This window comes from Thermobia domestica, chromosome 4 (assembly GCF_964235325.1).
Source record: "Thermobia domestica chromosome 4, izTheDome1.hap1.1, whole genome shotgun sequence".
NCBI classification, from domain to species: domain Eukaryota; kingdom Metazoa; phylum Arthropoda; class Insecta; order Zygentoma; family Lepismatidae; genus Thermobia; species Thermobia domestica.
The window spans coordinates 22,080,319-22,107,699 of record NC_137457.1 but is presented as its reverse complement, the minus strand read 5'-3'; the positions used below and the strand labels follow the sequence as shown (position 1 = coordinate 22,107,699).

Below are 27,381 nucleotides of genomic sequence, written 5' to 3'. Positions count from 1 at the left end.
AACTATTCCCCATTCACGTTTCTTTCGGGTCCAAATATTCGTCTCAGGATCTTGTTCTCAAATACTTTCAGTCTATGTTCTTTCTTCCGAGTAAGCGACCATGTCTCGCAACCATTCAGAACAACAGGCATGATTATCGTTTTATATATTTTAAGCTTCAAATTCCTCGACAGAATTCGCGACGACAAGAGATTTTGCACCGAATAATAACACGAATTCCCTGTTTTTAGTCGACATTTAATTTCTTCGTGAATATGATTTTCCTCTGTTAATATAGATCCTAGATATTTGAAACTATCCACTTTATCAAAAGTATTATTTAATATTTTAACGCACCCATAATTTGCTGTATTCCGGTCCCGACGCACTTCCATGTATTTAGTTTTCTCTGTAATTACTTCTAAACCCATGTCCCTGCAAGCGTTTAATAAGATCTCTGCATTTATCTCTATTGTTCTCCTATCATCTCCTATTAAATTTACATCATCCGCATATGTCATAACCTGGTGAATACCGTTCAACTCTAGGCCCTGGTTGCTATATTTTGATTTTCCTTATAGCGTATTCCAGAACAAAGTTAAATAATAATGGCGACAACGCATCTCCTTGTTTCAGACCATTTTCGAATTGAAAGCTCATGGACAAAAATTTTCCTACCCGGACTTTATTTTAGGATTCATTTAAACAAATCTTAATTAATCTAATTAGATTTCTCGGTATTCCAAGTTCTGTAAGAACTTTCTAAAATCAATAAATAGTTGATGTACCGGGGTATTGTATTCCCAATTTTTTTCGAGTATTTGGCGAATGGTAAATGTTTGGTCGATAGTTGATTGATTTCGTCTAAATCCGCACTCATAATCTCCAATAATTTCATCTGCGTATAGGGTCAATCTTGCTAACAGAATATTTGAAAGGATTTTATAGGATGTTGACAGAAGAGAAATGCCCCAATAATTATTACAGTCTGTTTCATCGCCTTTCTTGTGAATTGGAACAATGATTGATTTTTTCCACTCTTGTGGCAATTCTTCCTTGTTCCAGATAAGGAGAATGAGTTTGTGTATCTTGTTCCACAATTTTTCGCCTCCGCTAAAATTAACTCAGCCGGAATTTCATCTACACCCGGAGATTTGTATTTCTTTAATTTCTTTATAGCGGTTTCTACTTCTATTCCGTCGGGTTCTGGAATATACGGTTCTGCGGTGTGTATATCCTTTTCTCCACGCACACTAGTTCTTGGTTGCATGTTAAGCAAATCGCCAAATAAATCATTCCTTCTATTTAAGATGCTATCCGTATCAGTGAGAACTGTACCGTCAGATTTCTTTAAAATATAAGCACGAGGTTGATAGCCTTTCTAAATTCGCTGATCACTTTATACATGTCCCGGATGTTTTTATTTTTACTATTATCTTCAAGTTCCTTAATTTTAGCTTTCAGAAAATCGCATTTCTTTGTTCTAAAAGTTTTGGAAGTTTCCCGCCTGATATCTGCTAAATTTTGTGTACTTATTTCAATCGAATTTTGTAGCCAGCGTAATTTTACCTGTTTTCTCTTCTCTGCTAGCTTTATGCATTCCTGGTCGAACCATGTACGAATTTGTTCGTACGTATTTCCACGTATCCCAATTTTTCTTTTCTGAATTTTTAATGCTATCTCTAATTTCAATCCAGGTATCCTTAACACTAGTGCACTCCGAATCTTCTAAAGCCGAGAATCTATTCGAAACTTCAATCTGGTATTCCTCTCTTACTTGGCTCTCTTCTAATTTCTTTATATTGAATCTCTCCGTTTTCGGACAATGAATATCACCTTTATTCAACGATAATCTCTCTCGTATTATCGCTGCTACCAGGTAGTGATCAGTGTCACAATCAGCCCCTCTAAACGACCGGACATTAATTATGCTAGATTGCCTTTTTGTATCTACTAACACGTGATCAATTTGATAATGTGTTTTTCCGTTCGGTGATGTCCAAGTGTATTTATGAACGTCGCGATGTGGGAATTTTGTACTCTTCACGATTAGGTTTTTGGATGTTGCAAAGTTCACGAGTCTAACACCTTTGTCATTACTTTCCTTATGCAGACTTTCGTTTCCTATAATCGGTTTGAAAATATCCTCTCGTCCTACCTTCGCATTGAAATCCCCTAATAGAATTTTCATTTGGTATCGCGGGAGTTGGTCAAATATCCGTTCTACTTCGTCGTAAAAACTGTCTTTTATATCGTCATCCTTATCTTCAGTTGGGGCATGTACATTTAAAACAATAATATCACACCATCGTCCCTTAAGAGTAATAAAAGAAAGTCTATCATTAACAAATTCAACCCGTTTAATTGCTCGTAATATTCGTTTGTGAACGAAAAACCCTGTTCCTAACTGGTGATTTTTATTTCCTTCCCCGTAAAAGAACGTAAAATTTCCGGAATTCACACATCCATTTCCTTCCCACCTAACTTCCTGAACTCCTACTAGGTCCATCCTGTATTTCTCTAACTCACTCGTTACGGATTTTAACGCGCCTGCCCTATAAAGACTTCTAATATTCCATGTTCCAAATTCTCATGTCCATTTTCTTTTGCTGAGGTCGTGCCAAGTTATCAGTCCTTGTCCGAGGCTTTTGTGAGTATTTCTGAAGAAGTGCCTTTTTTACTGGATGAGGTTGTTAGCCTTACCCAAACCCCCAAGCTGGAGGACCACTCCTAGTCGGCTGTCCGCGACTGCTTGTTCAGTATATTCGCAGCTAACCTCTATATCTAGAGGCCTTCTCCTCGATCCGCAACTTGAGGACGCGCCATGCCGTGGTGAAAAAATAAATTAAAAAAAAATAAATAAAAATAATAATAATAACACACACAAATAAAAGTCCTGTGCGCAGGACTTGTATTTTGTCACAGAATCCAAATTTCAAAATTAAATGATTGACCGAGTCAGTTCCTTTTTATAGGCGAAAAACTTGAGCGAATTTAAATAGGGAGAATACACGTAATACGCTATAAAACAAAACTTCTGTTCAGAGGACCACATGGTATGGATTCGATATATTTTGTTACACAGAATACAAATTTCAAGTAACAAAATACATCGAATTCATACTCTGGGGTACGCTGAACAAAACATTTATTTCTTTTACGGCTGTGTTACTGTATCCTCTCTATTCAATTTCCATAAGTTTACGCCCATGAAAGAAACACAGTCAATCGTGCTGGGTATTGAAATTTGGATTCTATCTAACAAAATATATCGAATCCATACTCTGGGGTACGCTGAACAAAACATTTTTTTCTTTTAAGGCTGTGTTACTGTATCCTCTCTATCTAATTTCCCTAAGTTTACGCCCATGAAAGAAACACAGTCAATCGTGCTGGATATTGAAATTTGGATTCTATCTAACAAAATATATCGAATCCATACTCTGCGGCACGCTGAACAAAACATTTGTTTCTTTTAGGGCTGTGTTACTGTATCCTCTCTATCTAATTTCCCTAAGTTTACGCCCATGAAAGAAACACAGTCAATCGTGCTGGGTATTGAAATTTGGATTCTATCTAACAAAATATATCGAATCCATACTCTGGGGTACGCTGAACAAAACATTTTTTTCTTTTACGGCTGTGTTACTGTATCCTCTCTATCCAATTTCCCTAAGTTTACGCCCATGAAAGAACACAGTCAATCGTGCTGGATATTGAAATTTTGATTCTATCTAACAAAATATATCGAATCCATACTCTGCGGCACGCTGAACAAAACATTTGTTTCGTTTACGGCTGTGTTACTGTATCCTCTCTATCCAATTTCCCTAAGTTTACGCCCATGAAAGAAACACAGTCAATCGGGCTGGCTATTGAAATTTGGATTCTATCTAACAAAATACATCGATTCCATACTCTGGGGTCCGTGCACAGAACTTTTGTTTCTCGCATGGCTGTATTACGTGTATCCTCCCTATCAAAACTCGCTCAAGTTTTTCGCCCTTAAGAAGAAGTTGACACGATCGATTTTCCTGGGGTTTCGAAATTTCGATTCTGTGTATCAAAATACATTTAATCCGTACCTTGGGGTCCGGTGAACCGAACTTTTTTGTGTGGCTATGTAATTATTATTATTATTATTATTATTATTATTATTATTATTATTATTATTATTATTATTATTATTATTATTAGTTTTAAATCTGCATCCTTTTTAGGATAATGTCCCGAATTTATTTCTGTATGTTGCGAGATGACTTGAGCGGAATTATCGTCTGGTGTAAAAATAATCAAATGAACATTAATTTTATAAAAATTAAATGTATAACATACAGAAATAAATGTTGATACTAGGTTAGTCAATATGGGATTGTAAGTAAAATATTACAAGAAGTTGATACACCATAATAGATTTCGGAGCAATGTTCGACTGTTCTTGACGTTTCAATGATGACATTAAAAATAGCTATATGTTATCTGTTTAATGAAGTTTAACCAATGGCTGTTTCTTGTCAATCAAAATGCACTGCCTGTTTATTTCAAGAGTGACATAACTCAAAAATCGCCCTTATTGACTTATGGGTAGAAAATGAAAGCTAATCTTGATGTCTATTTCTGTTAAAAATTTCATTAATGTGATTCCAAAACTGCGCGTTAGAGAGCACTTTTGTCGTTCTTGCGGCAAGTTGTTTTTGCCGTATTTCAAAACTTTTAAACGCTTCTCCTGAAAAGTTAGGAATTTTGAGATGTGTTACTCTTGAAATAAACTGACGATAACTACTTTTATACAAACTACTGGTTAAATTCAAATTTGACTATACAGTAATTATCTTAAAACTAGACATATCAGCACACTGAGCAAGGCTATGTGATAATGTATGAAAACACAATCACAAAACAGTTTCAACACAATAACTGTGTCTTCATCACACTCCTACTCGTACTGGGTACTTCGGAGTTGGTCACCTCTTATATACTTCCCGGAGATCAACTTTTAAATTTAAAATTAAAAGTTGATCTCTGGAAGAGATATAATAGGTGAATCAGAAGGAATGGAAGTTTGATGAAAACACAGTTATTTTATTTTCATATATTATCACATAGCCTTATTCAGTGTACTGTGTATAGTTTTAAGATAATTATTGTATATTCAAATTTGAATTTAACCAAAAGTTTGTAACAAGAGTTACATGATTCAGAATTTCTAACTTTTCAGTTAAAGCGTTTGAAACTTATGAAATGCGGCAAAACGACTTGGCGCAAGAACGACACAAGTGCTCTCTAACGCTCAGTTTTGGAAGCACATAGCCTTGCTAAGTGTGTTCTTGTGTTTAGTTTGACAATACGAAAGTAAGGCCTGATAGAATAATTATAATTATTTTAAACAGCTTAATACATACATTCGTAAATAGAGTTGAAATAATATATAAAAAAATGTTTGTTAGAATTTGATGTTTTAAGCTAAGTTAGGCATAGATGATTAAGACGTCAGATTACTGGAAACTATGTTTTAAACTTAAATCACTAGAGGACAGAAGAAAGTTGACTGACGCAAACTTTGTGGTAAAGCTACTTGACAAATGGTATGCAAGAAAAATAAACATCTTGGAATTAAAAGTTATAATATATGATACATGGGATAAAATATTATTTCAAGCAAGTAACAGAACAGAAGAATGTTTTAATCTAAAAATTTGTAGAAAAAAAAGTATCTTAAAACTATATATTACTTGTCTTGTGTTATCAATGTATTTTAAGAATAGACCATGACTTTATTGTTTTAAATATATTTTATTAATTTATTTCATACATAATTGGTAAAATATTTTCTATCGTTCTCTGATCTTATTTTACGTATAGTTCTCTAAAAGTATCACTGAACTAAACGACCAAGTGATGTATTAGTTTTTATTTTAGGTTTTCTTAGTACGTTAATAAATTATTATTATTATTATTATTATTATTATTATTATTATTATTATTATTATTATTATTATTATTATTAGAGGTCTTTTAATTGACCCTTTCTTTGGAAAATTACGGAATCGGGATGAACTTCCTAGGAACACTGATTCTCATCCTAAGCATGGAGAGTCTTAAAATTTGGTACCAGAACGTTCGTGGATTGCGTACTAAAAAGTAACGAGTTCTTTTCCTCAATATCCAGTTGTGACTATGATATTGTGGCTTAACCGAAACTTGTTTATCTGAAATTCATAATGATGTTGATTATTTCCCATATATATATATATATATATATATATATATATATATATATATATATATATATATATATATATATATATATATATATATATATATATATATATATATATGGTTCAGAGCGGACAGGTGTTATAGTGAAGAAACTGGTAATAGAGATGGTGGTTCTTTAATAGCTGTCAGAAGTAACTTTCAGGTGTTTCGAAGATATGATTTGGAAAGTGTAAATGAATGTGTCTGGATTGAACTTAAGTGTAAATCAACGAAAAATTTTCTGATATCTTATGTTTATTTTCATCCAACTTTTTCTCTTGAAGTATTTGCGAACTATCTAAATTGTATCTCCAATAAACTTAACCTATTAAAAATGATGTTTTAATTTTCGGAGATTTTAATATACCTAAAATAGATTGGTTAAATAAAGAGCCCTTACCAGGAATACACTATTACTCCAAAGTCAGGTTTCAGTTATTGTCAACTTTTTTGGATAACACGAATCTAAGTGTTGGACCAGCAGTATCGGATTTAGACTTACTTCCAACAAATGCATCTATAGTGTCGGAAACACATAATGAGTATATTGTGGCTCCTGATGCACACTATTATTCAGTTGTAACTAAAGTAATTTTATCCAGTATTTGTAATGGATATGAATCCACTGAAAGATTTTTATATGCTAAAGGTGACTATTTATCCTTGTATTTTCGAATTGCTAATGCTGATTGGTGTAATATATTATTAGGTAATGATCTCAATTTAGTAGCTTGCGAACTAGAGGAAGTTATTAAATCTGCGATGGAGTGCAATATTCATAAATCTATGCCTAAAAAATCTAAATTTCCCTTATGGTACTCAAAAAATTGATTTCTTTACAGAAAGTAAACAATCAGGCTATATTACAAAACTTATTACTATCTCTATTACAAATTACAAAACTTCTCTATGTGAAAATGATTACATAGTCTTTTCTCATTGCAGAAGAGCTTTCATAACTCAATTAAATGTGGATAGGCAAATTTATTTTAGTAAAATAGAAAGTGATCTTACCACTACCCCTGAAAAATTTTGAAAATATGTAAATGGTTCAAAAAGTGAGATAATATCTGGTATTGTTGACAACGATGTTTTGTTGACTGATGACAGTATGTTGGCTGAAAAGTTTGCTAACTATTTTTCATCAGTCTTTCAAACTTCTCGATTAGTACTACTAAAAATCAATTTTTATCTTTAAAATTTGGTCAAGCTAAACCCCCAGAAATTACTACTCAACATGTATTGGAAGCTATGAGAACTTTAAAGATCAAATCGTTAAGCGGAATAGATGGTATTCCAGCTTTCATTATTAAGGGAATAGTTGAAATAATTGCACCAATATTGTCTTCTTAGTTTAATTGGAGTTTATCCACTTATAATTATCCTGATGTATGGAAAATTTTTTCTATAACACCCATATCTAAAACTAATGGAATGTCTGTTAATGATTTTCGACCAATTTCTGTAATGAATGTAATTCCGAAACTCTTTAAGAAAATAATCGATAGATATGTTTATAATAAAGTAAAGGATGAAATTAATATAAACTAACATGGATTTATGGCTGGTAAATCTGTAATAACTAATTTAGCAAGTTTTATGCATTATACCTTTCCAGTTATTTGAGCTGGTGGTCAAGTTGACGCTATTTACTTGGACTTTGCTAAGGCATTTGATAAATAACCACACCATTTATTGATAAACAAATTGAAAAGATATAACTTGTCTAACTGTATTATTGATTGGTTGACTTCATATTTAAATGAAAGGAAATTTGTGATAAAATAGAAAGGGAAACTGTCTGCTATTCATAGTAATACCTCCGGCGTACCCCACGGCTCTATTCTTGGTCCTCTATTATTTTAGCTATATATTAATGATATTTGCGTTGATTTAACTTGTATCTTTTATATGCTGATGATATTATAATTTTCAGTCTAAACAAAAACAAGATACTCTGTAAAAATTTATAGATATGATATTGAAATGGTCTAAAGAGAATTCCCTACTCCTGAACTTCAATAAAGCGAAAGAAATAATATTTTCGAGGAAAGTTAACCCTTTAATCTACAAATACAGGATAGGAAATCAACGTATGCAATTCGTCAAGCATGTTAGAGATTTAGGGGTAATATTAGATGAAAAACTGCTTTTTCAGAAAAATCTCCACGTTGCAATCTCCAAAGCTAAGAAGAATTTAACAATGTTAAAACTGTTATGTCGTAATTTTACTAATATTAACACCTGTAAAATTCTCTACATGTGCAATGTTAGGTCTCATATTAAATATTGTACGGTAATTTGGAATAGTGAAGCAAAATATTTTAGTTCCTCCATTGAATCAGTACAAAATTCATTCCTATCCTGGCTAAAATGGAAATTTAAAGAAATATGAGGGGCGAGCTTGTCAGACATGAGAGTGGATGTACCCTTCTTTCTGACAGGCATCGGCTCTTGGACTTAAAATTTTTTCATGTAATTGCACATGGAGATTTTGTTCTGGAGAACCTTTATCTCTATAAGAATTTCTCACAGAAACGTTAGGAATTTTGGTCCGTTTATGAGTAAATATTTAATTAGGTCTTGAATATATAGAAGTATAGAAACAGCTAATAACTTTTACCCTGTTCTTGATGCGTTTCATAAGAGTTTCAGGAAAGTGCGAAAATTATTTTAATTTTTTTAAAATAATGTATGAAATTTGTCAGTATTTTTGTTTGTTTGATGATGGTCTTGATGATGGTCTTAATTTTGTTTTCTATTTTTATTAAGTATTGAAATGAAATGAAATGAAATCTTTGAGTTTTACGTCCCACGATTATGCCGGTTAGGCTAAAGAGGACGGTGATGATGAGTAATGAATGAAAGGGTGGAATGAAGAAAGTGGAAGGAAACGGGAGAACCCCGAGGAAACTCACGCACACGATGTTTGTCCACCACAAAGTTTACTTGGCGGGGGCTGGGATCGAACCCGGGATCCCAAGACCAGAGGTGAACTCTCTACCACTGAGCCATCGCGGCCCCTTTTATTAAGTATTGTATGGATTTGTTATATATATATATATAGTACTTTTTTCATCAAGTGTATGAACCTTTTTTAATTATGAACAGATACACTTGTTGGGTTACATGCGTAGGATCGAAACTGCGTAGCATCGAAACTGCGTACGATCGAAACTGCGTACGACCGAAACTGCGTACGACCGAAACTGCGTACGATCGAAACTGCGTACGATCGAAACTGCGTACGATCGAAACTAAAACCGGCGTAGGATCGAAAACAGATAAGGTCTTATGATCGAACAATAAAAAAACAATTATTTTATAATCACAGAATATTAAGTAATAGTATTTTTTTGAAGTTATATAGGAAAAAATCGGAGTAGGATCAAAACTGTATACGACCGAAACTGCGTAGGATCGAAACTGCGTACGGTCGAAACTGCGTAGCGTCGAAACTGCGTACGATCGAAACTGCGTAGCGTCGAAACTGCGTAGCGTCGAAACTGCGTAGGATCGAAACTGCGTACGATCGAAACTGCGTACGGTCGAAACTGCGTACGATCGAAAGTGCATAGATACGAAACTGAGAAATAAAATAGTGACAAATATAATTAAATAATCATACAGGGGTGTACCCAGGAAGTTTTTCTTGGGGGACTATGACTTATTCAGGAGGACCAAAAAAGCTAAGTCTTGTCTCAGCAGGGAGAAAGGAGAATCCTCCCCCCAAAAGCCACTACTTCTGATCAAGTTGGCAAATTCCTTGTTCAGAAGATTGCCGTTAAGTTCAATTGACTTAGCTTAACATTTTCTTAGTTACCTAGTTGCTGTGAATTGTCACTTCTTTTATAGACTTTGCAGGTGGCACAATCGAAGGTTCATGTAATTAGTTCAAGTTTTTGCTAGTTTGGGCTTCGTCCCAAATTTACTAACTTCCAGGGTTGTTTTGTTTAAAACAAAATATTTAAAACAAATGATTAAAACTTTTTTTTAACAATTGATTTTGTTTAAAACAAATTTTGTTTATGTTTTAAACATTTTGTTTTAAACACGTTTATTTTGAAGACTTGTCTTAAACATATGTTTATTTGCATTTTATTTTATGTTCGTAAAAAAAAGAAATCTTCCAGAGCAAGAGAACTGTCCAAAAGTGCTCCCCAATCAGAAGACTATTTTCTTCCCATGTGAATGGTTTGATTTCTCGTGGCTACAGCAGGTCAATGTGGTGATCTACAATTTATTTTGTCTCTTTTCCCCCTTATTTTTAACGTATATTGTATTGTTTAAATGCTTCTCAGTTAACTTGCGAGAAAGTGTCGTAGTCGAAGGTTGGACTACTTATAGAACTGATATTAAAAAATAAATAAAATAATTATCACGGAAACAAACTGTTGTGTTGTATTCATTGCGACGTTGAGGTTCTGAAATTAAAATATCGCAAGCATTCGTTTGTACAGTACATGTTAGTTCTGTCTCCGTACAACATGGAATCGTTTAACATGGATTATGCGTGAAGAAAAGAAGGACATGATTTGATACAAATTTATTAGAGTAACTCAAACTCAATCAGGTAAGTAAACGATCAAACGAGTTTGTCACAAAACGTGTAAGAAAGAAATGGGTGGTTTAGTTCCAAGAACGAAAATCATTATAAAAAATGCAATGCTTGGTAAAAATGGAAACCCAAACAAATGGTAAAAATGTTGATCCGAAAATTGCTTCTGATGAATCTAACGTCAGTGGTGTGGCTGAGATGCAACTGGAAACTTCAGGTAACAACTAATTTTGTATCAACAATATCTTTTTCATTATATTATGAAAATTTTATTTCGTACCTCTTCCCCACCACAGTTCTAAATTTTCTTTGAAACTTTACAACTTGGCATAGCTTGTATGAAGAGACCAGGTGAGAAACGCAAGGTATGGCAGTCGATCACGTAACTAACCAAGTGTGATACTTATTATAACGTTAGTGCTGAACGTCAAGGTCTGGGACAATTTGATCTCAATTTGTTTGTTTGTATGTATGTACCACGCTACAGGGTGCAATATTCAGTCTTTTAACATTAATTTTTGAGGATAGAGACACGAGGCGTCGGAATTTGCTGTATAGATTTTGACTGCGATCCCACGTAAAATTTCAAAATTAGTGGGTCAGATCCCACTTTAAACAAAAAGCCCTGTCTAATATAGCCTTGCTACTGATGCAAGATGTAATCAATCAAACTAAACAAACTAATTTTATATGTTTCGAACAAACTTGGGTTGCAGGATAAATTTGGCTTCAACTCAACATTTAGAGAACAAGGGACCCAAGTTCATTTTCAGAAAGGTTCACTTTTGCTCAGCAAACGTAATATCTTCGTAGCATAGGGTATGAAATAAATGAAACAAAAACCACGGGAAAGCGTGTGGACTAGAGTTTCATAGGACAACCGCTAGACAAGGGCGTTGACGGAATGGGGAGGAGAGCTAATTTTCCCTTCCCCCTCCTTGCTCATACATTTAAGATATTAACATTATACTTGTATTGTGTATGTTGCAGCGTTGGAATGATTAACAAGTCAAGCTCCGAATGTCATAGTCAATGATGCATAATTACGTTACATAAATGCAGAATGTGTCCAAAAGAATACATCGACGTAAAATGTCATATTTCCACAACCACGAATCCGAGATGAAAGAAAGAAAAACTACCTGAAAAAAAGGAATCTAGAATTTTGTATGATTGCCGCTAGATAGGGGCGTTCGTTTAGAAATCATCCGTCTTCTACCCTGAATTTCAGATTTTTGGGGCAGTAATGCAGATTTAGAAACATTTTGCTTAGCAAAGTCCAACATTTAAAAATTGAAGTCCTTGCACCGAATAAATACGGATTTTGATCATTGGCCGTAAGGAGCTATAGGCCTATATTGCTTTCTTGTATAATTTTTTTACCCAAGGATTTCAAAGGCTCTACTTTCGAGTTTCGGGCCTGCTTAAAATTCAGGAAATTGGACCTAAGCAACTTCCCAGTTTTAATCATCTGTATGTTCTTCGTATTTATTCGGTGTAATTACCTCAGGCTTATTCTGTTGGACTTTGCTTATCAAAAGATTTCTAAAACTGTCTTACCGTCCCCAAAATCTGAAATGCAGGGTGCGGATGAGGGTGGTTGCCCTCCTGTTCCACTGACGCCCTTACTAGCGGCTGTCATATGAAACTATCCCACGCCTTTTCGCATGGTTTTAGTTACATTTGTTTTGGATTCTTGACTGCGAAGTATTATTTTTTGAAATAGAATTCATTTGCTGAGGAAAACTGAAGTTTATTGAAAATGGATTTGGATCTATTGTACTCTGAACGCCCCAAATATTACCTTTCGTCAATAAATTTTTGACTCAAAAAACAACCAATTACATAGACTTGCAGAAAATATAAAGTTAGCACAATATGAAGTGTGCTTCAAACATTACTTTTCGAAAACGTAGCCCTATTATTATAAAATAATTTTATTAGCACCAGTGTTATGAAGTAGTAATCAAATTTTGCAACAAAAGTCTCACCCGCCTCCACGAAACGCTAGCTTAGCCCCTAAAGGCATAACTACAAAACTTTTAGAAGCGGTAACTCGAAATGATTTTCTTTATGGTTAAAATAACCGCACAACAGCATTTCTGGTAAAATTCTAGCCCTCATGTAACATGACACCATTTGCATTTGAAATTTCGAATACTAAGCACAGATGTTCGCCATGATGCTTGATAGCACCATCTGATGTGTCAGACCACTTCCAAGATTCATCATTCTCCCTCAACCCGTTGTCAACGCACAAGGATGGTGAGGACTTTTGTTTTGCCATGTATATTGATAGATTGTGTGAAACCTCTATAGTTGGTAAATTTTAAAATCTACCTTAAAAGCTTACTATATCCAAGAAAATACTTACTGTATGAGAGTCACTGGCAAGAGGGTGTAATAAAAGGGGTCGTTATATGAAATAAGTTGAAAATTACTAATCTATACGGAAATGTTCTGTACCCAACACTGTGTAGTCTTAAAGAGAATAAAATAAATGAAAAGATCGGTTGAAAGAGCAAAAAGTCTTAATAAATACGTGATTACACGATTTTGAAATATGTTTAAAATAATATTTTAAACTGTTCAAAATGTTTAAAACATGTACTTTTACTTTTTTGTGTGTTTTTTAAAACATCTTTAAAACATTTTAAACACTTTTTTCATGTTTTAAACACGCGTTTTGTTCTTTTTTTTTTTAAAAAAAATGTATTTTTTCCAACCCTGCTAACTTTTGACCAAGTTGGAAAATTAGAATGTGTTGCTGCCAATATTTACTTAAAAGACTTCCGTTTCTTTCAATTGACATTTGGATTAGCATTTTCTTACTTACCCAGTTGCTGTGATTTTCAATTTCTTTATGAACTTGGCAATTGGCAAAATTGAATGTTTATATAATCAGTTTAGTTTTAAGTAGGTGGGAATTTGTCGCCAGATACAAAATTTCTCATCCTACGGCCTCGCGCCTCATAAACCTACTAACATACCAAAATTCCTAGTTTTTATTCCGATTTCAATTACGGTACCTAAAATATGAGATTTTGTACATCCAAAAAATCTATTTAAATTACACAGTTTTTTGTCTCTTTAAAGCTGCTAAAAATGGAAAATATTCACTTTTGGAAATTTTCTATATAGTCCCAGGAGGCTAAAAACTTTGCCAAATTTAATCCTTGTAGTTCTACTGGAAGTGCCTATACTGTAAAAAATCGTTGTATTATTTCAACGACATGCCTATGTGTTAGCACGATTGTGTTAAAATATAACACAAACAAGTGGTTAGAACAACTCACTCTCCGTTTGGAGTTGTGTGTCAAATGCCGCTAGTTGAAATGACACACAGCCTGTGTGTTAACACAAGTGTAGAATCTTCGGTGTTGTTTTCTGCGTGATTGCCATATATGTTGGGTATCTAATTATAAAGGCTTATGAACTGAAGCCACAGGCAAACACAGTAGAAAGAAATACTTAAACAAATCCAAGTATACGCAAAATTTCAAAATACAAACCGCGCGATGTGTTTTCAATTGTTTTACAAAATGTTTCTGAAGAAACCTTAACAGCACAAGATGTGCTAGGCATGTACCATTTTGGTGTTCTAAATTCATCTCCCACATTTGATGCATTTATTGCTTCTTTTTCAAAGCGGTTGTGTACTAGAAGCAACAAACGCATCAACTTTATTAGATGGCAACTGGCGCCGATCATTTGAAAGTGAATATGGAAGAACTACAAAATAAAGTAAATAGACAGTCGTCATTTTGTAATAAAATTAGGTCTACATGGCGAGCAGATTTTATCCCGAACGGTTATCGTCGAATATACGCGGGTTAAAGGAGCACTCTGATTAGCCAAATTCAAAAGACCTTAAGAATTTATCCCTCTACAAGCGACGGTTTACGTGTTATAGGCTGCCAAAAACATGAAAAAAGGAATTTTAAAGGTCCATAGCTCCAAAACTATGGGACCTACCGCAGTCGGGTCAAGACTTAACTTAGGAACTAGTATGTGCCCTATCCAAAAATGCGTATGTCAGAATCCTGAGGTGCTTCCACAACAATTTTTATAGAGGGAGTTTAACTACGGGCCTATGATATAAAGTATTCTCCAACTACCTCCATAAAAATTGTTGTGGACATCTTAGGTGAATTGAATTTTGGACATCTTAGGTGAACTTTGGACATCTTAGGTGAATTGAATTCTGTATGGAAATGGAAAACATTTCAGTTTTATTTAAATCTTGGAAAAGAAACATTCTCTGTGTGCAAGAGGTTAATCTATACACATGACGATACATCACTCCAAATGTCTTAAACATATTAACTGGCAGAGTATATAGTTATCCTGGGGGCAAGAAAACAAAGGGATTTTTACTGAAATTAAAAATCGTAGTATGGTGGTACGTACCATACGCATGAACTTACTTTGGAGGAGGGGTCCAAATTCAATGCGAAGATAAAGTATTTTCAGATTTGTCAATTTTCGAAGTTTATGTTTATAATTCCGTACCTATACGTCCGAGCGCAAGTGAACTACGTCAGTCAAACATCGGTCCTTACTGAACAAACTTGGGCACAGATCGTTGCAATTGCGTAATTAGGAGGCGCACCATAAATTCGTATTTAGGTTCTAAACATCGTGTGTATGGGTTTTATCGGGGTTCTCCCGTTTCCTTCCACTTTTTTCATTCCACCATTTCATTCATTTCTCATCATCAGCGTCTACTTTAGCCTAACCGGCATAACCGTAGGACGTGAAACTAAAAGATTTCATTTCATTTCATTTTCGTATTAAGGTTCTAATCCTTGATTTTTCTCACTTTTATATTTACCATAATCTATTAATTTTTAATTACTAGCTTCGTTTATTCAATATCGACATGATACTTTCAGGATATATTAGTGGTGGGCTAAGGTTTATTTGAAGATAGTTGCATCTGTCTCTTAGCAGTATTTCCAGCCATAGAACTATTTATTTCCAGACTTTTTTTGGTAAAAATTTCCTTTTTTCCCTTCTAAAATTTGCCTCTTATTTCCTTCTCTTCTATTGGCTACATTGGAACGAACATACCAGATTCTGGAAGCCTCATCCTTGACTTACACAACGCACTATAAAAAGTTTCACTTGGATAATTGGGGACACTACAATTCCGGTCTTACAGTATACCATATTACATAATTTTAAGGATAATAGTGACTTTCTAGGAAAAATTATATACTTTTTAAAATTACATGCTTAATTTGAGAGATATCATGATGATACTAGCTGAATATATTATTGGTGGGCCAAAGATTACTTTAAAATTGTTTGCTTCTGAGTGGTAGCAATGTTGCCAGCTACAGAAAATGTTAATTGTAATTGTTTGTAAAAAATTTGGGAAGTTTATCCTTTCCCCCCTATTATTTCAGTGTCCTTGGCTATATTCAAACCAACGTACAACTGTCTGGAATCATTCTTGGCCTACAAAACGCACCATAGAGGAGCACGATTGAATAATTAGGGAAGACGGTGAACCACCATGTATGCTGATTTTTGCTTCTGACGCGTAAGAAGTGCCAAAATTTGATGTGTATTATGAGAGAGTTTTTTTCTTTCTCTCTTTGTATAACAGCCAGCGACTTCAGGTTTTTACTGTACCTTGTCAACATACCAGAAAATTCTTTTTAGGTGACTTGAACCCCTGTGGCTTCGGTGTTCCCAGCTAGAAAAAATCATGAAATTCGGCTAGGGATTTTTTTTTAAATTTCACTCCTACATTTTTTCACCGTTAGCAACACTGCAATCTAACTTACACCAAAAAATAGCCATGTCCCTCTTCTAAAATACAAGACGTAAACGATATCAATCGGGATAACAGTGTTTGGGCAATAAATCATTAACTGAAAGTCTACCAAAAACCCCAAAATCGATTTTGTCCCGAAAGGGTTAATGAGATATGCGCGCCAAAGATTTCGGGCTCTAATTTAACGTGAGCCCTTCCCCCCCAAAGTTTCTGGGCTGGTCCAGAGAATGAATGGCCTACATAGTACTGTCTACGGGCTGAATAGGCTACCAAATTTCAGCTTTCGTTCTCCCATAGTTAATGTGATATAGGCGCCGAAAATTTGGGGGCTAACTTCACCAGAGCCTCCCAACTTTCTGGGCTAGTCGAGATAAAGATCGATGGGCTAACAAATTTCATCTTTTGGGCCAATATAGTTAATAAGGTGTGAAAATCAAAGTTTTGGGGCGTTAACTTAACGTGAGCCCTTAACTTTTTGGGCAAGTTGAGATAATGAGTGTACCAGGTACTAAACTTCATGGGCCTTCCAACCCATTATTATTTAGCATTTGGGGCACTCAAGGAACACAGATACAGGCAGGGACGTACGGAAGGGGGGACACGGGGGTCCGGACCCCCCCCGAAATTTCGACTTTTTAAAAATTTAGCCTAATTTTAGGGGCAATTTTAGCAATTTTAATATAAAATAGCTTCATATTTAGTTTGAACCCCCCCCGAAATAAATTCCTGGGTACGCTACTGGATACAGGGTCTCCAAATGTGAAAATGAAAATGCAATCTTTAAGTTTTATGTCCGACTGTTATCCTGGGTAGACTAAAGGAGACGCAGATGATGAGAATAAATGGAATGGTGAAATGAAAGAGTTGTGGGAAAGGGAAACTCCAAGAAAACCCTCACACACGGTGTTTGTTCACCACAAACCCCACTTTGCGCAAGTTGGTATAGAACCAGGGCCCCGCAGCATGTGTGAACCCTCTGCCACTAAGCCACTGCGGCCCGGAAGTCCTCGAGACGAGACACATAGGCGTATACCTAACGTGTAATTTGTTCGTAGCGGGAATTTCTGTTATGGTATAGTTAATTACATACAATGAAAAACCGAAAATGTGATGTGGACAATCGCGAACAAGCAATAAACAATCTGCGTGATTTGTTTTAGATTTCGGAAAATAGGTTCTGCCAGATTTACGCTTATCGACTGTAATCGTTTATTTATTTATTTATTTATTTATTTGGGAGGGAAGCAAAGTATAATACATTTCAGTCATTACACATGCAAAGAGATGTTTTATGGTAATTGTTTTTTGCTGAAATATAACTTCGGTATCTTTTATACGTGTTTAGGAGCTGAGATTATTATCTAATAATTATAAGGAAGATACAAGTTTTTTTTTTTTTTTTTTTTTTTTTTTTTTACGAAGATACAAGTTTTTCACCTTCGTACAACAATTCATGTTTAATAGGCGTATAGAAGGGGCTCATGCCCAAAACATTGGGACTCCATTTCTGGGGCCCCATGTTGGGGGCCCGGTTCCTGACCACCACTGTGCTGAGGGGAATCGGATCTTTCCAACGTCACCATCTGTATGCAACAACTCCATGCTGAAACGAGAAATAGAGTGGACTCAAGCCCAACATTTCGGAACCACATTTTCTGGAGCTTCGAGGCCAGGGCCCAATTTCTGACATTACCGCTTTCGTTAATCGACCCCGACCTTTCAAACGCTAACACTATAGTACAACACCATGTTAAATAGGCAAATAAAAGAGACCTGAACCCAAACTTTTGGGATCTCATTTCTGGAGTCTCAGGTCCCGGAGCTTTCCAACACCACAATATGTATCCAATAACTCCATGCTTAAAAGAAAAATATAATGAAGCCAAGCTCAAAATTTCGGGACACCATTTTTGGACCTTTGAGACAAGGGCCCAATTTCTGACGTTAACACTGTGCTCAGACGACCCGAACGTTTAAAAACTTCACCACCCACCCACATACAATTCCATGTTTAATAGGCGTATAGAAAGAACCCGCGCCCAAAACTTCGGGACCCCATTTTTCTGGAGCCTCATGGCTGGGGCCCGGTTTCTGATATCACCACTGTGCTCGGGAGACCCGGACTTTTCCAATGCAACCATCTGCATCCACTAACTCCATGTCTAACACGGCTTCCCCATTGTAGGAGGATTTTGACGAATTTTCTGCAGGTTCTTTACAACTATTTACAACGTTTCAAACTATTCATAAGAAATGAAATTTCAATACATTAGAAACTATGTTCTTTTAAAATGTTCAAAATGGATGACAGCATTGATTTCCAGTAATAGTTGTAAACTTTCGTAATTTTATTCTCTATTTGAATAGTAGTTTAATTTCGAATCTTTTACGGTTAAAAATATTTTTGTGAAATGTAACGGAATACATTGAAATGCTCCTACCCCCACGGGTACGTGTTCCAATTATAAATCGATTTGAGGTTCAGCGTACAAATGAGAAACTCCCAAAGCGAAGTACAATATTGTAACGTTGTTGACATACATATGAATAACTGGTGATTAGGTCGTTAAGCTGTACATAAAATCATATAAATTTTCATTCATATTACGCAGACAAGTACACACAGAACAGCATATGAATCTTTATCTGACTTTTGTTTCTCTAACTTTCTGATAGCCTTTAGAAATAATATCTTTACAATCGAAATATTCGTTAAACATTATTATTATTATTATCCTTCAATATTCATTATACATCATATTCTTCATTACTTTAAATTCTTCATATTACATAACTATTTTACATTATATTCCGTCGAAGCTGTTTCAAAGTTAGTATTACACTTCTGACATAGTCATCATTACAAATCATAATTGATTCTCAATCCATACGCCTGTAACTTGTCCATCCTACCTGCAGTGTGGATCCTACGCAGTTTCGATCCTACGCAGTTTCGACGCTACGCAGTTTCGACCGTACGCAGTTTCGATCCTACGCAGTTTCGACGCTACGCAGTTTCGACCGTACGCAGTTTCGATCCTACGCAGTTTAGGTCGTGTGGAGTCCATGAATATAACCCTAATTTATAGCTGCACAGGTTAAACAAATTAAAGAGAGAGAAAAAAATATATTTTTTGAGCGCATGATTAAAACTTAAATTATTTTAGGGCAACTGCGTAGGATCGAAACTGCGTACGGTCGAAACTGCGTAGCGTCGAAACTGCGTAGCGTCGAAACTGCGTAGCGTCGAAACTGCGTACGATCGAAACTGCGTAGGATCGAAACAGGTTTTGAGCTGAATTTTTCGATCGTACGCAGTTTCGATGCTACGCAGTTTCGATCCTACGCCGCATTCCCCACTTGTTCAGTATTTTAATTTTTGGTATTTCTAAAGGTGATATTTTGTAAAGTATTACCATCCGAGTTTTGTTTTTTATGAGTGTTATGGAAGAATAATTTTAGTCTTTTTTATTTTTTCTTTCTTTTCAATTTCATATTCAGTAATTGTCTGTTTTCTTATTTATATATCGTTACTTTTTATTCTATATTTAATATTTGTGCTTCATCTGTATCTTTATATTACAATGTATAATCATATATATAATTCTGTCATGTAGTTAGAATTGCACGCGCTTGTTTTCTTTCTTTTGGCGTACTAGTAGCTGTAGGCTCTTTGTTCCCGAATAAACATTATTATTATTATTATTATTATTATTATTATTATTATTATTATTATTATTATTATTATTATTATTATTATTACGTCTAAGAACTTCTGAATAAATGCTCCGAAAATCCAAAAATAGAGGATTAGAAAGGGCATTGTCTCCTTGGATTGCCAAATCTGATTCCTGTGATAGTTATCAAGAATTTTGACGTTAGATGAGCTAAGGCATCTATTGATAACGTGAAGGAATAAAATTGGGTCATTGGAAAAGCTATCTTGTGTTTATTTCAGCCCGAAATTTACATCGTTTGTACTTTTTCCTGTCACAAGAGTTAGAAGAATAGAAAAAAAGAAAGAAAGCACAAACTTATGACAAAAAACGCATATGCGATATTTGTTGTGTTGTGACACTTGAATGTTTTGTATAGTGTGGTGTGGGTATAGTAAAAAATAAATTAAAAAAATCAAAACTAAGATTTTGTATAAACCATAGATTCATATAATCTTTCGCAATATTTGCACCAAAAGAAGATCATTAGAAAACAATGAAACTTCCTACTGAACTCGTCTGTATTAAGTTTTATGTATTCTATTGTAATAGCTTTAGTTCTTATTTTCTTTAATGAATTTTTATAGGTAACAACATTACATACAATAATATCTTTCAGAGCTCTTCGATCAAAGTTATGATTCTAGAATCAGACAATATACCTCTTGTGATTCTAATCTCATTATTTTATTTCTTCTCCAGTGTCTCAAGATGGAATATCAAGTAAACAAATCTGAGCACTTGCGATAATTATAATTATTGATCATAGTGAATTAAGGTTTGATTTCTACCGAAGTCACATTATATAATGGCTGGCCACCGACACGTTATCGTAAAAGACAGTAACTTCATTCACTTATGTTGTGGGTCTAGGTAAATGACAACGTTTCATTTTCATTTAACATTGGGCGCATAAAGAGTGTACAGCCCAAACGGCTCGTCCAATTTAAAAAATCCTTTGAAAACTTGGAGACGGTTACCCCTCTTACATTTTGTTGTAACTCCGATAATAACAGAGTTACCCTATGCGCTATGTGAGGGGACTTTTGAGACACCCTATATATATCAGGGATACAAATAAGCAGTCGCCCACTCGCCAGGGACGAGTGGTTCATCGGTGTGGGCGAGTATTTATCATACCGAAGGTAAGTGAATGATTTCTATTGTGAGATGTGGGCTAGTTGCTTTTATCTGAGGCGATTAAAATTTTGTTGCTTATTTGCATCTCTGATATATATATATATATATATATATATATATATATATATATATATATATATATATATATAATGACAAATACATAATGATACCTTTTCCGTATGTACTATGTAACCATTTATTTAGCCTATGATGAAAGATAAAATTGAAAGCAAGCTAAATTCGTTAGTTATACTTACTGAATTGTTTTAAGATGCAGTAGTGTTCCGTCAAATTGCATTCCTCGTATGATGTCTCTGTAATAGCAGAAACAATAATAGTTATGTCTTCCATTTACACACGTGTAAAGCTAATACATAAAGCATTATCTATACTGTGTCCTGATAAAAGTATTCGAGTACAATGTTTCCCATTATTCATTAATTTGGTATTCAAATAAAATTATTAGTTTCTGTGATATAGCTTACGTCATCATTTGTGAAATTTCTTGTACAGCTGCATGATAATTGTTTCTTGGTAACAAACATATTGTTAATGAGTTTCTTTTTATTAATTTATTTATTTATTGTTATAACCATGTTGTTCGACAACAACTAAGAGACAACCCAGATAGCACAGAAAAATTTTTAAAAATGTTTTAAAAATTTGCAAAGGCAAACTAAAAAGTTTGCAAAAAACTTGCCTTTTCAAATGAGAAAATTTGCCGAAAGTTCAATGCAAATAACGAAGTTGACGCTGGCTGAGTTTGCAGCAAAGTTGCCTCAGGAAATGAAAACATCTGCCAATACAAACGAAATGTTTGCGACTGCACAGCAAGAAAGTTTGCCGGGACTTTGCTGCAAATATTTTGTGCAAATTTTCTTTGACAAAATTTCCGAAAATGAGCTGATAAATTTGATGAAAATATTAAAAGGTTTGCAGCAACATTGCAGAAAGTGTTTTCACGTCGCAAGATCATGTTTGCTGCAAATTTATAAAGTGAAACCTAACTTTAAGAAACATCAAATTTTTTATAATGTGGATTCGTCTTTTCTTAGTGGCAAGCATTAAACATCTTTAGCTACTTGCCAAAGATAAGAAACTTACGAACGATAAACGCACAGACAAAGGATATCGCAATTTATCTACTTACTCAACGATCATATCCCTGTACTTACTCTCACACACATTCACAAAATAACGTCAGGCTGCCTAGGTCAATAAAAACATGTGATAAGAAACCAGTGAGTTTATTCTGGAGTCCTCTGATGTATTGGCTTTTCTCGATTTTCACTTCCGGTTTGTTTTGTCACAGTTGATGTAGCGAAGTGAATTCTGGGTACGATGTGCGCGCACTCGGATACATTATCACATATTTGCTTTCAGCAAATTTTCAAAACAAGTTTTTTAAAGAAATGCAAACTGTTTGCGACGGCAAACTTTCAACGCTATATTTGCAAAAAATATGCAAGTTAATTGCAGTGGATAATTTATTTTTACAAATCTGTGAAAATTTGCAGATCATATTGAAAGATTGTAATAAATATTAAGAAATTTTGCCTTCGCAAACTTTCAGATTGTTTGCTCCACTAAACGAAGCAAAAATTTGCCGCAAGTATTCGTGCTATCTGGGAATCGAAAGTGTTCATATTTTGTTATGGAGTCTTTATATATGGTTTAGACACGGATCCAAATTAAGCAATAGGAGTTATAGCTTGTTATGCTAAACACAACAACAACTGAGCAAGGCTATATGATAATACGAGGACCGTTCGGAAATTAACTTCCGATTGGTTAAAAAAAAAGCACCAAAGTAAACAAGAAGAATTTATTATATACCTCTGAAAACTACTTCTTTTCTCTATTTTACAACATAGTTTCCATAAACATTCAAGCACTTATCATATCTCTATACTAACTTAGAAACTCTATCAGCATAAAAATCTCTCCCATTGTGCCCTGAGCCACAGTACTTCCTGTAGTCTAACCTCTATGTGACTACGTCATATAATACAGTATTGGAAATTTGTGGAAATTCAACGGAAAGCTCCGAGATTGTGAAACGTCGACTTCCACGAACTTTTAAATCAATTTTCTGAATGAATTCATCAGTGACCACTGATACCCTGCCACTTTTTTCTTCGTCATGAATGTTTGTTCGTCCACTTGTAAATGAACGAACCTATTCACGAACAACTCCTTCACGCATCACACTTGGTTCATACCATAAGCGGTGCCAGGGTTTTGGTGATATGGGTGCAGCAGGCTAGGATGGAGCAACACATCCTAACATTGTTGCCAGAACGCTCTGCTCTATTGAGCCTTAATATATTAAAAATAATCACTTAAGTTTTACTTAAAAAAACTACAAAAACACTGTATGATAGCAAGTAACTTATAAGTAGACTTGGAATCGATATGCATTAAAAACAGCAACATATGCATGCAAATATGCGCTAAAAATCTCGAAAATATGCACTAAAAATTGTAAATATGCACCAATCAAAAGCTAAAGTTAAATGAGGAATTTTATTATCTTTAGAGAAAAAAGATGTATTACTTGAACTACATATACTTGGTGTATAACTATGATGCGTTCATGCTACAATATACAACTATATAGTTTTCGGTGTTTTCTGGCAAAAAACCTTCATTCATCAGTCAAAACATTACCATACATCGAAAATGTTCTTTCCGTGTCACGGGTCGTTAAGGGACAATCTGCATTTATCAGTCAAAACATTACTGTACATCGAAAATATCCTTCCGTGTCACGGTCGTTAAGGGACAGTATATCGAAGAAGCAATGTTACTTGTTGATAAATTTGAAATTCGTGCGTCGTTGTTCCCAGGAACACTTTATTTACATTAGACAAGAATTTTATGTCAGGATTTTTCCCGTCTATTGACTATGCGTTTCGAAGAAATGCTTGTCCGATTGGTCTTCGTGGCTTCTGTTTCGTTATTGAAGCAAAGAGCTCAAATGCACTAGAAAATCCTAATCCCCGTTCTTCTAACCTCGTTATGATGTTTGAAATTGAACTGAAATGAGTATTGATAAATGCAAGATCACTTTTAATGTTTTCAGCCCCGCAAGCGTCCAAGGCTTCTTGAATACATTTGTTATTTCGGGCTCAAACAGCTCAGTCAGTATGTGAAATCAAAATACATCTCCTGATATAATCTATATTCTATATATATATATATATATATATAAATAAATTCTATATATAAATTTACAAATAAAAAAAGAATGAGCCAAGTATCTGCCAATAAAGAATAAATATATTCAGAGAAGTATATTAACATTTCTGGCATAAGTATATAATAAAACCTGCCGAGCGAAATTGAACAGGACTCGCGAAAATTTCCGTTAAAGGTTTTAAAGTTAACGAAGATCTATGAAAAAAAAATAAATAAGATACATACACATAATGGACATAGTGAGATAAAAAAAAAATGTTGTTCATAGGCTTACCGTAATCACAGTATTTATATATGCTACGAATTAATGCACACAAAACTTACAGTGAACAAAAAAAGCCTACACACAGTTTCAAAAAGTAAATGCTATGCCCTTTTCAGCGCTCCTCTCTCTACTTTTGGCTCCCTTTTGATTTATTGTGTATATTATGCTCCTTGTTCCATGTCTCTAGACCAACTAGAGAACGAGGTGTTGGTATCTGAAAACTATGTAAATTGCACTTCGTTCAAAAATTCACACGGTATCTAGGGACTTATATGGCGGTTAAATGTGTAGGGTAGCAAGTAAACGAAGACCTTTACAGACAACGTAGTTCATACACCTAACCACTAACATAATGTCTAAAGTTTTTCTGAACGCTGCATTCCGGAACTTGAAAATTTCCGTTAAAATTCCGTTAAAATCCTAGTAGCAGCGATACTAGGAACTCTCCCTCCGGGAAAAGCTTTGGACGAAATTTTCCTTTTGTAATCACTCTCCTCTCACCAAACTCTCGAAAAAAAAATATATATTATTGTGTATTTAATGACTTTAGATTTCTGGAAACAATGTGTGCAGAATAAAGTGATTATAGTGGGAAAAAATGTAAAAAAAAAATTTCCTTATAGAATTGTTAATTTTCAAATAGTTGGAATGATCCCCAAATCTATTTGTATCAATCAGTTTTAATTTGTTGTTCCTTGTCGTCGCGTTAAAATGTATATTTTATCATCCGTTGTTCGCAACACAAGTTCCGCCTAATCAAGAAAATTTAACCATTTTTTACCTTTAAATTCATGGGATCATGAAATACATTCGTTTAAAATAAATTTCTGTTTAATCAGGGGCCTGTTGAAGGTAACTTTTACTGTATTAAAAGCCTGTATTCAAAAACCTTATGTTCTTGTTTAAAAGAAAATAAATCCACTTGAAATTACTTTTTGTATCCAACTATGTGTAAATCCTAGGATATTTTCTTCTAGCGTAGCATTGTCCGTTCCAAACAGCAAAAATTTACAGTGCATAATATTGATACTGTGAATGGAATAAAGTGATTTAAGCGAGACATGTAGCATAATGGGAAGAAGGTAAAGTTATTGAAAACATAACACAAGACTTAGGAGGCAAGTTATGTTTCGAGAGACAGAGGTGCGTATCAAAGCAACACAAGCTTATATTTAAATATCATTATAAACTCCTTAAGGAAAACTTGGGAACTTATCTCCTTATCTCAGAAAATAACTGCTGTGACAAGTTTTAGATTTTGTAAGGCAAATATTTTAATTAATTTAGAGCTCATTTTTAAAAGGGTTGTTCATTTCTTCCCGAAATACATTCTTTGGGTTTCTTTGTGATGAACTCTATCCAGTGTGCAAGAAACAAAAACAAACAAACAAACAAACAAAGCCAAATCAGCGTTGTTTCATAGTTGTATAAACTCCTTACCAGACTTGAAACTGATATGGAAATATAAGAAGGTCAAAAAATAGAGCGTTCCTGGAGTTTGACCTTTTGCGTCGAGCAAAATAAAAATGTCCTCTTCTGAAACTAACTTTGAAAATATTATTTGCATAGCATACACCTTGTAAAATATATTTTCTTCTTGAATTGTTAACGTCTCTCAACTTCAATCCATTGTTTCAGAATATAAATTCTAGAAGATTTTTCGGGTCCGTTTAATAGTAGTGCGACATCTTTGTCCAATTTTTGTCCATTTTTATTCCCCGCAAGAAAAAATTGTACCATTCAAATTAACGAAAGAGGGCCATTTCAAAATTTGGCCACATCGATCACCTGTAGTGCGACATCTTTAAATTCAAATTTTAACAAGCTTAAAATTTTGTTCAATTTTTGTGCATTCATGTACCACCAACAAACTATTTTGTACAATTAAAATAAACAAGGGAGGATCATTTAAAAAATTGGCCACTTCGATTACCTGTAGTGCGATATCTTTAAATTCGAATTTTGATTAGCTTAGAATTTTGCCCAATTTCCGTACATTTTTTTACTATAAAAATATTGTACCATTCACATTAACAAAGGGGGTCATTTCAAAATTTTGATTATTTCGATCACCAGTAGTGTGACATCTTTAAATCGAATTCTAACTAGCTTAGAATTTTCCCTATTTTTGTAGATTTTTGTACCACCACGATAGTTGAAATTCGAATTTGAAAATGTCTCACTGCAGGTAATCCAAGTGGCCAAATTTTTAAATGATCGTCCCTGGTTTATTTCAATGGTACAGAATTTATTCTTGGTGGCACAAAAATGTTAAAAATTTCGACATAATTCTGAGCGAATAAAAATTCGAATTTTAAGATGTTGCACTACAGGTGATCGAAGTGGCCGAAATTTTGAAATGGCCCTCCCTCGTTTATTTGAGTGGTAGAATTTTTTTCTTCTTGGATGGACAAAAATGGACAAGAAATTGGACAAGATCTGAGCTAGTTAAAATTCAAGTTTGAAGATGTCGCTCTAC

The 27,381-nt window shown here is 34.3% G+C and overlaps 1 protein-coding gene across 1 annotated transcript in view; it reads right to left on the bottom strand.

Annotated features, from left to right (window-relative positions):
• The window catches only part of LOC145682697 (sodium channel protein Nach-like), an 81,715-nt gene that overhangs the window by 10,755 nt on the left and 43,579 nt on the right, over positions 1–27,381 (bottom strand). The window contains exon 8 of the mRNA XM_081754085.1: positions 21,694–21,750. Coding sequence (XP_081610211.1) covers positions 21,694–21,750 — 57 coding nt within the window. The remainder of the gene's footprint in view (positions 1–21,693; positions 21,751–27,381) is intronic.